General features: G+C 42.2%; 1 protein-coding gene across 1 annotated transcript in view; it reads left to right on the forward strand.

The window, feature by feature from the left end:
- The window catches only part of ATP1B3 (ATPase Na+/K+ transporting subunit beta 3), a 54190-nt gene that overhangs the window by 24022 nt on the left and 17541 nt on the right, over positions 1-12627 (forward strand). Inside the window, exons 2-3 of the mRNA XM_053600768.1 lie at positions 5739-5867; positions 10382-10489. Of these exons, the coding sequence (XP_053456743.1) occupies positions 5739-5867; positions 10382-10489 (237 nt within the window). The remainder of the gene's footprint in view (positions 1-5738; positions 5868-10381; positions 10490-12627) is intronic.

Raw genomic sequence — 12627 nt, forward strand, 5'->3', positions numbered from 1 at the left:
CTCCCTACTAGCCGGTACTATAGGCGCCCGGCACAATACCTTGCTATTTTTCTACTGCAGTTGTCATTGTGGTTTTAGCAGGCCTGGGCTGGGTTCGAACCCACCAGCCTCAGTGTATGTGGCCGGCGCCCTACACAATCTTTCTAACATCTAGGTACCTGATGGTAACTATCAGTAGAGAGTTTGGAGAAGTAGGCAATCAGATAGCAGATTAGCGGTGTATGCAGGGCACACATACATCCAGGCCTGAGTGAAGCCCAGTGACTTCTGTCTGCGTTCAGATTGTGTGTGCTGGTGTATTTGTCTTGTCCCAGGATCCTGGCACAGAGCTTCTAAAAAGACCCTTGAAATCTCCTGAGTAATAGGAGTATCTGTTGTGTTAATGAGGTGGTTCTGGGTAGGCCCCTAGATAGCTTCTGGATGGAGGCTGATCCCCAAAAAGAGGACCCAAGTCCCAGGATGGTTGGAAATTTGAGCTAACTGAAAATTGAGCTTCCCAGGGAGGGAAGCAGTGAGACTGGAAATCAAGCTCAATCGTGTGGCCTGCAGTTTAATCAGCTGTGCCTATATAATGAAACTCCAGTACAAATCCTGGGCAGTGAAGCTTAGTGAGCTGCTGTGTTGGGGAGCACATGAGCTTGGAAGGGAGATGTGCCCTGATTGCATGAGGAAAAGGCACAGAAGCCACGTTCATCCCAGACCCCACTCTGTGTATGTCCTGTATAGTAACACCGTCTCCTAAAGTGCATTTCTGAGTTCTGTGAGTCGCTTTAATGAATGATCAGACTGAAAAGCAGAAGGAACCTCCCAGATTAGTAGCTAGCTGGTCAGAAGTGGGGGGCTGGGAGAGGGGACTTCTGCAGTGGGGTATATTTGTGGAGACCGTGCCCTTAGCTCAGGGTGGTTAGTGCCAGAATTGAACTGTATCCTCTCTTGGGGTCAAAACAGTAGTTGGACAGGGCCTGTCTCTCTCCCCCCTCCCCTGGTAAACCTTGGCTAGATGTCTTGCTACTTAGTTTCTTTCATAGAATCCACATGAATCTAACTCATTTGTTAAAGCATTTTTTGTGAACAAAATGCAATTAATTAAGTTAAACTCCCATAAAGCCTAGTTGTAGCCTCATTTCAAAGTGTTTCTAGTTTGTTATTGGCTCAGAGTTTCATTTTTATGTTGTCAAATCTCTTGACTTTTACTTTCCTTTATATAATGTGAATAATTGAATATTACTGTTACTCTCGTTTTCAGATGGGGTGAGAGATGAGGACACTTGCCTAAGGTCACAGAGCAGGAACGAGGTCAGGCCAGGATTTGAGCCATGTCTGAGTCTAACATGGCCCGTGTAGGGACTGCTCTGCAGCAGTGCCTCCTGCTGGACCTCTCTCTGACCACCGCCCCGCAGAAAGGAGAGGGGGCAGGGAAAGGCCAGGCTCCGGGGTTCGCGCCTATGCTTTTAACAATCTGGGAGGCCACAGTGGGAAGATTGCTTGAGCTCAGGCATTAGAGACCAGCGTGAACAATGATGAGACCTCATCTCTATTAAAAATGGAAAAATTAACCAGCTACTGGGGAGGCTGATGCAGGAGGGTTGCTTTTGAGCCCTGGAGTTTGAGGTTGCTCTGAGCTATGTTCACACCATTGCACTCCAGCCTGGACAACAGGACAGACTCTGTCTCAGGAAACAGACGTGAAGAGAAGGGAGGAGGGTTCCAACTTCTCAGGGAAGGATTTGTCACTGGACAGTTCTTAGATCTCAAAGTAGAAATAAAGAATTAACATTCATTATACTTCTATACTGCAGGAACAACAATGTGATAGCACAAAAATGCTAATTACAACATCAGACTTTTTGTTATTTATTTTGAATAGAACATCTTGGTTATAATTCTGTTGACCTCAGTCAGACTGTTTAGAATACTGATGTTTCTGCTGAGTTTAAGTTCATGTTAGTTTCTTTTGTTGGATAATAACTTAAGGAAATTTCTTGAAGGATTTTAAACTGGGGGACATTAGTGATATGATAAGCACTAGTTTGTGTTACACCCCTCAGCAAGCATCTGAGAAAGTTTGCCCTAGGTAAGAGCAGCAATTTATAACTTGTTTTGATTTTCCAGCATTTATTCTCTTAGTAGGGGTACAAGGTCATTAAGTTGATAAAATATCACTACCTTTGTGAATGGTCTTTTATACGTGATGTTTATAAGTGAGATTAGCTTTAATTTTTAAATATTAGATGTGGGTCTTGGCAAAAGGGTCTTGTTCAAGGAAAGAAAACTCATTTCAGTGCTAGAAGTAACTTATTTACTTTTTTTTTTATTTTTTGAGATAGTTTTTGTCACCCTCAGTAGAGTACTGTGACGTGCATAGCTCACAGCAACCTCAAACTCTTGGGTTAAAGCAATCCTCTTGCCTCAGCCTCCCACGTAGCTGGGACTACAGGCGCCTGACATGACACCTGGCTATTTTTTTTTTTTTTTTTAGAGACAGGGTCTTGTTCTTGCTCAGGCTGGTCTCAAACTCCTGAGCTCAGGCAATCCACTCACCTCGACCTCCCACAGTGCTAGGGTTACAGGCCTGAGCTACGGTACTGGGTCTTCACTTACTTGTTTTTAATGGCCACTCTAGTGTATGACATCAGGTTTGGGACATGACCGTTAATTTGTGTATGTATTTTATGAACAGAATTCTTATAGGCAGTTTTAATACTCGTTTTTTTCATTGTGTAATGGTTCTTTAAAAAGCAGATTTGGATATAACTACATGTTTATTTGTTTTGTAACAGTTTTTGTTTGTTTGTTTTTTGAGACAGAGCCTCAAGCCGTCGCTCTGGATAGAGTGCTGTAGCATCACAGCTCACAGCAACTCCAACTCCTGGGCTTAAGCGATTCTCTTGCCTCAGCCTCCCAAGTAGCTGGGATTACAGACGCCTGCCACAAAGCCTGGCTATTTATTTTTTGGTTGCAGTTGTCATTGTCGTTTGGCAGGCCCAGGCTGGATTCGAACTTGCCAGCTCTGATGTATGTGGCAGGCGCCTTAGCCGCTTGAGCTAGGCCAAGCACTGAGCCTTGTAACTGTTTTATAAATTTCATTTATGTTATTTTTCCTGGAAACTTAAGATCAAAATCTTGAAAATGGTATTACAGTGAGAGTATTTTGACATGACTTAAAAACACTGTTGAATATTTTGTTTCAAATGTCTCTAGTTTAATATCTACCGTGTGGGTCAACAAACTTCTGCAGCCCCAGTCTGCCTGTTTGTAAGTTAAGTTTCATTGGAACATAGCCACCCTCGGCATGTTTCTGTACGTGTCGGCCCTCGTCTACTGTGTGGAAGATTTTATCCTTTAGTTCTGCAGACATCTAGATCTGAAAGAATTGTTTCTCTTCTGTACCTTAATAACCTGGCCTCTGGCTTTCTCTGTGTTTCATTTCCCTCTGTAGCAAACTATCACTTCTTTGAGTTTGGATCGCACTGTGTGGTAGGGAAGTGATGCCGTCTGAAGGTGACATCCTGTTCTCTATTCCTTCTGTCCTCTCGCTCCTTATTTTCACCTGGTAATTGGGGGGAAGGGTGGAATGCTAGAGTAAGATGAAATTGCTTTAACTGTTAGCCCTGTTACTTGGAAAAGGGGTGGAGGGTGGTTTCCTGGCCTAATTGAGAAATAAAACTTATTTAGCTTTCTGCACAATCTGGGTCTCATGGGATCTTTTGAGACTCAGAAGAAAGTTATTACTCCCTTGGAGAAAAAAAAGAACATCTGTTCCTGGATGAAGAGGGTCTGGCCCACCTGTCACTGTCAGCCAATATGCAGAGACAGGGGTAGGTCCACCAAACTTTGTCAGAAAGCCAGCGATTCTGGAGAACAGAGCGAGTTGCCTTTCCAAGACTGTTTTATTTTTCCATTTCCAAAATCACAGTTTTATACATGAAAGTTAAAAGCAAGAACCATACTAACCCTTATCTTAACAGTAACTAACACTTATTTTAAACAATAGTAATTGCCATAACCCATGACCCATAATAAAATAGCCAGGTGTTATGATGGGCGCCTGTAGTCCCAGCTACTAGAGAGGCTGAGGCAAGAGAATTGCTTGAACCCAAGAGTTTGAGGTTGCTGTGAGCTGTGACATTACGGCACTCTACCAATGGTGACATAGTGAGACTCTGTCTCAAAAAAAAAAAAAAAGTTCATTTCCTAAATCAGTTGCCTGAAACTACTCAAGATACACACTTTTAGGTTAAAGCTGAGTTTACAAAACAAGAATGTAAGACATGAGGTAAAGGTCACTTAGGACCTAAACTGACCAGACCAGCTGTGTCATGTCAGCGCCAGCCTCACTGACGGCCTCAGACTCTCACTACATGTGCTTCCATATCCAGAATGTACTATTGCAGACATCTGAAAAGCTCTCTGAAGTTACTCCCTTGTGGGGACAGAGGGAGTCCAAAGATGCCGTCTTAGGAACCCCTGCTACAACCCTTCTGCTGGGAATAGAGCCGGGCAAACAAAAAAGGTTCTTTTTATATTTTTATTTTTTTTCTGAGACTGAGTCTCACTTTGTTGTACTTGGTAGAGTGTCATGGTGTCATTGTTCACAGCAACCTCAAACTCTTGGGCTCAAGCAATCCTCTTGCTTGAGCCTCCTGAATAGCTGGGACTGCAGGCTTCCACCACAACGCCTGGCTATTTTTAGAGACGGGCTCTCCCTCTTATTCAGGCTGGTCTCAAACTCAATGAGCTCAAATGATTTTCTGGCCTTGGCCTCCTAAAGTGTTCGGATTACAGGCCTGAGCCACTGTGCCCAGCCTGCAAAAAAGTTTCTTAAGATTAGGAAATAAAGCTGATATGATTCCAACTCACTGTTAAAGTTAGTTATTTTTCATTATTGCTGTATCTGGAGATTTGTTTAGTATTCTTTGATGAAATTTTAAACATTTAAATATAAATGAGTGACTTCAATAATATGATCTAATATTCTAATGCATTTTTTGATGTTAGAGCTTTGAAGATAGACGCCTGAGAAAAATAATTGATTTTAGGTATTCCCAAAATAAATCCTGGGCTCGGGGATAGATCTATCTTAGTTTTTCCAAATTGTGAAGGGCTGTTGAACTATTGTCTGCTAGATCTTGCCTTGTGCTCAGTGGTAGAGCTGTGAGGTTCTGTGGATGAGAGTGCTTGTTTCTGATCTTATGCTTTTTTACTTTTGCATGAGCCCTTCCACTTGGCCAGTGTTTCCTAAACTTTATTATTCTTGAAATCAAGCCACTTTTTAAAACTTAAATTCATGTGAATAATTACTGTGTGTGGGACATGGGTTTAACCTGCTAACAACTTTCTGCCTATTTGCCACTTTAAAGGAACATAAATGTTGGGAGTTTTGTCCTACCTAAAACTACCTTTATCTGTTTAGAGGACGTCAAGTTCTTTTTGGGAAACACTCCCCTAAGTGCTGGAATTTTAAAGCTTTGACGTTGAACTGGCGTATTAGTGGTAGAAGCCACTTTAACTTGGAAGCACCAGAGGAACCTGGGAGGGACTGGGGACGCGTGGCTTCTGCCTGCTGAAATACCCCTTGCCTAGGCAAATTTACATGTTTTGAATGTGGAGGTATTTGGCGCTCTGCATGGCATAGCTTGGGATCATAGCCTTGCAATAAACAGTTGGTTTGTTTTTTAACCTGGCCAACAAACATATGTGTTATCTCCACATTTCCTAAGTTTTATTTTCTTTTACAGGTTTGATCTTGCTCTTCTACCTAGTTTTTTATGGGTTCCTGGCTGCACTCTTCTCATTCACGATGTGGGTCATGCTTCAGACTCTGAATGATGAGATCCCAAAATACCGTGACCAGATTCCTAGTCCAGGTAAATTGGTTGTGGTTATCATGGCTTTTAACAAATAAGAGTTGTAGTTGATTTTCATCATAAATCTGTTTCATGTAACATATAGAAGATAAACTTTGGAGTTGGGTAATGTAAAAGTTTTAATTATTGTTGGTTAATTATATGCATACTAATTTAAGGACCTTCATATTTGTGTACTGATAAATCTTGAGTTTTTTTTGTCAGTAATAAACAGAAATGAATATTGAGAATTATTTTTTGTTTGTTTTTTTGGGACAGCCTCACTTTGTCACCCTGCGTAGAGTGCTATGGCATCACAGCTCACAGCAACCTCAAACTCTTGGGCTCAAGCAATTCTCTTGCCTCAGGCTCCCAAGTAGCTGGAACTACAGGCACCCACCACAATGCCCAGCTATTTTTGTTGTTGTTGTTGTAGTTGTCGTTATTTGGCAAGCCGGGGCTGGGTTTGATTCTGCCAACCCCGGTGTATGTGACCGGCGCCATAACCACTGTGCTATGGGTGCCGAGCCGGTGCTGAGAATTCAGTATAGCTATAGTTATGAAATAATTTTGAGGCCAAAATTATTTGGGTCATAAATATCTGTCTCCCAAGTTTATTGACTTTAATGAATAGGGTCTATCAGTTCCACTTTGAATTTCAGCTCTAGCTTGAGTTAAAGCTTCTTAGTTCTAATTGGTTATTAACAAAAGTGGTAAGAAATGACACATCTATGTTCTCTACATCTAGAGAGTGTAATGAATATGCTCTTTTTTTTTTTTTTGAGACACACTCACTGTGTCACCCTTGGTAGAGTGCTATGGCATCATAGCTCACAGTAACCTCAAACTCTTGGGCTTAAGCTGTTCTCTTGCCTCAGCCTCCCAAGTAAGTGGGACTATAGGCACCCGCCACAACACCCAGCTGTTTTTTGGTTGCAGTTGTCATTGCTATTCAGTGGGCCAGGGCCGGGCTCAAACCCACCAGTCTTGGTGTATGTGGCTACTCACTGAGCTACGGGCGTGAGCCTGAATATGCTCTTCATACATTTAATTCATTATCTTGATTGTCTTCTGGGAAAAACCTCTTCGTTGTATAGGATAATATACTTTAGTATAGTGAAGGAGCTAAGCAAATTTCACCACAAAATGACTCCCAGGTATAGAAAATACTTCGGATTAAAGGCCATTCAGGTCAAGAAATTCTGTAAGAGGCCTTCCCTCTGTCTGCATAAACTGAACTGGCCTGATCAGAGAATCAAAGGGGACAATTGACTCCCCTTCTCCCTTCCTATTATCTCAAAATATTTCAGGAGTGAGGGTCAGGAATGCAGGTGGACCTGGCCAAAATTATTTGGGTCATAAACATCTGTCTCTCAAGTTCATTTATAAGTCAATCGATTTCTCCCCCATCCGTAGGTCTTCCATAGCATCCGTTTATGTCCTATACTTGTCAGTTTCCCCCTTCCCTCCAAAAGAGCTATATGAAGATATCTAAACTCCTTTGGGTAATCACTGTGTGATTTCACCCCCTGACCTAAGTAGAGTACCATGGCATCATAGCTCTCAGCAATCTCAAACTCCTGGGTTCCAGCCATCCTCTTGCCTCTGCCTCCTTAGTAGCTAGGACTACAGGCATCTGCCACAACACCCAGCTAGTTTTTCTATTTTTAGTAGAGACATGATCTCACTCATGTTCAGCTAGTCTTGAACTCCTTAGTTCAGGCAAACCACCTGCCTCAGCCTCCCAAAAGTGCTAGGATTGCAGATGTGAGCCACCATGCCTGACCAATAGTAAAAATCTTAATTAAAACTTTTTTTTTTTTTTTTTTTTTAGAGACAGTTTCACTTTGTCGCCTTTAGTAGAGTACTATGGCATCACAGCTAACAGCAACCTCCAGCTCTTGGGCTTACGCGATTCTCTTGCCTCAGCCTCCCAAGTAGCTGGAACTACAGGTGCCCACCACAATGTCTGCCTATTTTTTTGTTGCAATTTGGCCAGGGCCAGGTTCAAACTCGCCACCCTCAGTATATGGGGCTAGCACCCTACTCATTGAGCCACCAGCACTGCCCAATTGGAACTTTTTTTTTTTTTTTGAGACAGAGTCTCACTCTGTCGCCTAGGTAGAGTAGAGCGCTGTGGTGTCATGGCTCACAGCAATCTCAAACTCTTGGGCTCTAGAGATCCTCTTGCCTCAGCCTTCCAAGTAGCTGCACTACAGGTACCCACCACAATGCCCAGCTAGTTTTTCTGTTTTTAGTAGAGACAGTCTCTTGCTTAGGCTGGTCTTGAACTCTTAACCTCAAGCAGTCTACCCATCTCAGCCTCTTAGAGTGCTAGGATTATAGGCGTGAGCTGTTGAAACACCTTATTTAAATTACATTTTCTGGCATGGCATTATGGCTCAGTCTGTAATACTAGCACTTTGGGCGGTTGAGGCAGGAGGACGGCTTGAATAGGAGAGTTCAAGACAAACCTGAGCAACATTGCAAAACATAGTCTCTACAAAAAAATAAAACTTAGCTGGGCATGGTTTGCACCACCTATAGTCCCAGCTGCTTAGGTGGCTGAGACAGTAAGATCTCTTGAACACAGGAGTTCAGGATTAACAATAAGCAGTAATGACACTACTGCACTCTAGTCAGTAAAAAAAGACAAAAAAACACATTTTCTACCTCCTAATTCTGATTTCTTTTTTTTTTTTTTTTTTTGAGACAGAGCCTCAAGCTGTGGCCCTGGGTAGAGGGCCGTGGCATCACAGCTCACAGCAACCTCCAACTCCTGGGCTTAAGCGATTCTCTTGCCTCTGTCTCCCAAGTAGCTGGGAGACACACCTGCCACAACGCCCGGCTATTTTTTTTTTTTTTTTTTTGGTTGTAGTTGTCATTATTATTTGGCAGGCCTGGGCTAGATTCAAACCCACCAGTTTTGGTGTATGTGGCAGGCACCAAGCCAGATTTCATTCTTTTTGAACAGTCTTTGCAGGCCACCTCTGCCTTGAGAGTTGGACATGGCCCTTGACTTCAAGGTGGTGGGAATTTTTAGAGAAGAAACAGTAAAGTACACAAATCCCCAAAAATGTAAACAAACTGCTAGAGGTGATAGAGAAGTGGAGGTTCTAGCTAGAAGACTGGGATTTGTGTAGCAGGAAGAGTGGGTAAGCAGGCCAGGAAGGTGGGACTGAGACAGGAAGTTCTCCCTAGAGCAATGATTTTCAGCCACCGGGCCACACATCAATGTCTAGAGACGTTTTTCCGTCACAGGGGGAGAGGAGAAGGGTTGCTGTGCATAGAGGCAGGGATGTCACCAAACATCCTACAGTGTATGGGATGACCCCCCCCCCCGCCCCACTACAAAGAACTACACAGCCCAAAATGTCAGTAGTGCCGTGGTGGAGAAACCCTAATCTAGATCCTTCTTATTGCTTGGAAAGAAAACAACAGCAATCTCAGCACCAGTCTGGGTAGAAAGAAAACAGCTAAATGAGATGAAAAAAAAAATTGTATGACTGTTACCATTGAACACAATCTGATCAACTCCAGAAATATGAAACTTTATTATCCCCTTGAAATATATAAGCAGTAAAAGGGGTTCAGTGTTTTTAAGTATACAGTTTTAAACTGAGTTCCTTAAAATTATTTGCCAAGTATTTTATATTCTAGTACTTTAAATGGTATCAGTAGTTTAAATGAACATATATGCACACATATTCTTAGATATATCTAATACAAAGTTATTAGATGTGTGGAATGTTCAAAAATCAGTGAGAATTTTAAGATTGTTTATAAGCCTATATACAAGGCTAAATTTTTCCTTTTTTGAGACATTGTCTCACTCTGTTGCCCAGGCTAATGTGCCTACTTCACAGCAACCTCAAACTCCTGGGTTGAAGTGATTCTCTTGCCTCAGCCTCCCAAGTAGTTGAAACTACAGGCACCCAGCACAGTGCCTGGCTAATTTTTCTATTTTTAGTAGAGTTGAGGTCTCACTCTCTTACACTTCTGAGCTCAAGTGATCCCTCCCTCCTTGGTTTCCCAGAGTGCTAGGATTACAGGCGTGAGCCCCTACGCCTGGGCAGAAGGCTGAATTAATAATCTAGATCTGATGTTGTTTTGTTTTGTGACAATCTTACTATGTCGCCCTCAGTACAGTCTGTAGCATCACAGCAACCTCAAACTCTTAGGCTTAAGCGATTCTCTTGCCTCAGCCTCCCAAGTGGCTGGAACTACAGGCTCCTGCCACAACACCCAGCTATTTTTTGTTGCAGTTTGGCCATGGCTGGGTTCAACCCCGCACCCTCGGTATATGGGGCCCGCACCCTACTCACTGAGCCACAGGAGCTGCCCTCTTTTTTACTTTTAGATATCTACACTTCATAATTGGATATGTGTAAGAACTTGATAATTTCAGTATGCTGTGAATATTTTTCATGTAATTTACTGAGATCTGTTTTTTAGAGATAAGAGTAAGGAGGAGGAGAGAAGGGAATTTGTTTAATTCTATTTATTTCCCTCAGTTTTCTTTTATCTCTTTATAGGACTTATGGTTTTTCCAAAACCACAGACTGCACTGGACTATACATTCAGTACAAAGGATCCAACTACCTATGAAGCGTACGTCCGAGACCTTAAGAATTTTCTAAAACGTAAGTTCTCTCAGAGTTATTACATAAACTAGCACCAAATTATGATTATTCTTAGAAACATCATTGTTAGAATTTTTCTTTTTAGAAAAAGAAACCATGACTGACTCACCCTGGCTAGAGTGCGGTAGTATCCTAGCTCACAGCAACTTCAAACTCTTGGGCTCAGGCAGTCCTCTTTCCTCAGCCTTCAGAAGAACTGGGACTACAGGTGCCCGCCATAATGCCTGGCTAGTTTTTTCTATTTTTAGCAGAGACAGGGGCTTGCTCTTTCTCAGGCTGGTCTCAAACACCTGAGCTCAAGAAATCCACCCGCCTGGGCTTCTCAGAGTGCTAGGATTATAGGTGTGAGCCTCTGCACCCAGCAGAATTTCTTCTATTTACATTTTACTCTCCTGTTAAAGACAGACGACTGAGAGAACTTGCAAGTAGTTTTTATAACTACTTATAAAATATTCTAACTTATGGAAAAACATAGGAAGGAGTGTAAGTCTAATCGACAGTAGATTGATTTCTCTGTCTTTCCTGTAAGTGCACTAGTTGATTGAGACGTAACAGAAGTATTTTAAGATACTTTTAAAACTGAAAGTATTTGTGTAATAGAGCAAACGTGTTATTTAAAATAATACCTCTGAGTATTTGGACATTTTACATCCATCCAATATAGTATTTGGGTGGGAGGTGGAAAGTGATATTTATCATTTTTAAAATGTCTGTTTCTGATTTTTTTTTTAGAGACAGAGTCTCACTTTATCGCCCTTGGCTGAGTGCTGTGGCATCACAGCTCACAGCAACCTCCAACTCTTGGGCTTAGGCAAGCCTCTCGAGTAGCTGGGACTACAGGTGCTGACCACCACGCCCAGCTATTTCTGCGTGTCAGTTATATCTCAGAGCTGCCAGGTGGTAGCGCTTATTAACAGCTGTCTGAGTTATCTCCGCTCACCACCTCCATCTTCCTTTTTTATATCTCGATTATTAATTTCATGATTTTCATTTTGGTTTTACTTTAGCCAATACTCTAAAATTCCTGGCCTCTCAGTCTATTTGTCACACACTTGTGGCAGAATTCTGCTGGATGAAACAGTGTCATTTCCTGGGTGATGCCCATCCTTCTTGGAGACTGCCCGGGGCACCCGGGCAGAACACCCAGCCACACCCCTGCAGTTCTTCAGCGTGGCTCGCAAGACTCCATGTAGTCTAGTTTCTGCATGCCTTTACCACAGATTTCCCTAAAGTCATCTGGTAATTGGCATTACTGTTTTTGTCTCAGTAAATATTCTGAAGAATATTTTCCAAAGGGTGATATATTTTTGAGATTCTGTCTCAGAAAAATAAATACATAAAATAATAATTTTACAGATGTTTTGTGGTAGTATTTAGCATGATTTAAAATCAAATAATAAAAAAAAAACCTACTGAAAACAGTGTTCCCTGCTAGTTGCAGTCCTATTTATGCAAATATTTTTTTGAGGACCTGCTTTGTGGCAAGCACTTGTCTACATTTCAGCAATGAACCAAAGAAAAGTTCTTAATCTTCCTGGAACTTATCGTCCACTGGTGAATTATAAAATAGTAAGTGCTGAAGAGGAAAGTAAGGCAGAGAAAGTAGATGGGGAAGTTAGGAAGGGTTGCAGTTGTAGACAGGGTGGCCTGGGAAGCCCCACCGAGGGAATCCTTGAAGAAAGACTGGAAGGAGACAAGGGAGTCAGTGGGAAAGTCAGCGGCAGAGGCGAAGGCAACTGAGGTTTGTGGTGTTATCCAGGAAGCAAGAGAGGCTCCTGGAGTGAGCGGGGGGACAGTGGGAGGCTGAGGAGAGGGGGTTAAAGGAAAACCAAACTCTGTAGATCCTTAGAGGTCATTATTAAATTTTTTCACCAAAGAACAAGCTCTAACTAATTTTTAAAGGATCTCTCAGGCCGATTTTGAAACTTCACTGGGGGTGGGGGTGGCGGGACTGATGGAGAAGCTGGTTAGGAGCTGTTACAGTAATTCAGATGACTGGCTTGGCAAGGTAGCGGAGTAAATAGTCGAATTCTGGATACATTTTCAATAGGAAGTAACTTCATTCTTTTGAAAATTTTCATTCAGTATTTTACTTCTGGAGTATATTCTTGAGTAATTACATAAGAAAAGATACCTGG

Source organism: Nycticebus coucang, chromosome 8 (genome assembly GCF_027406575.1).
Source record: "Nycticebus coucang isolate mNycCou1 chromosome 8, mNycCou1.pri, whole genome shotgun sequence".
Lineage (NCBI taxonomy): Eukaryota > Metazoa > Chordata > Mammalia > Primates > Lorisidae > Nycticebus > Nycticebus coucang.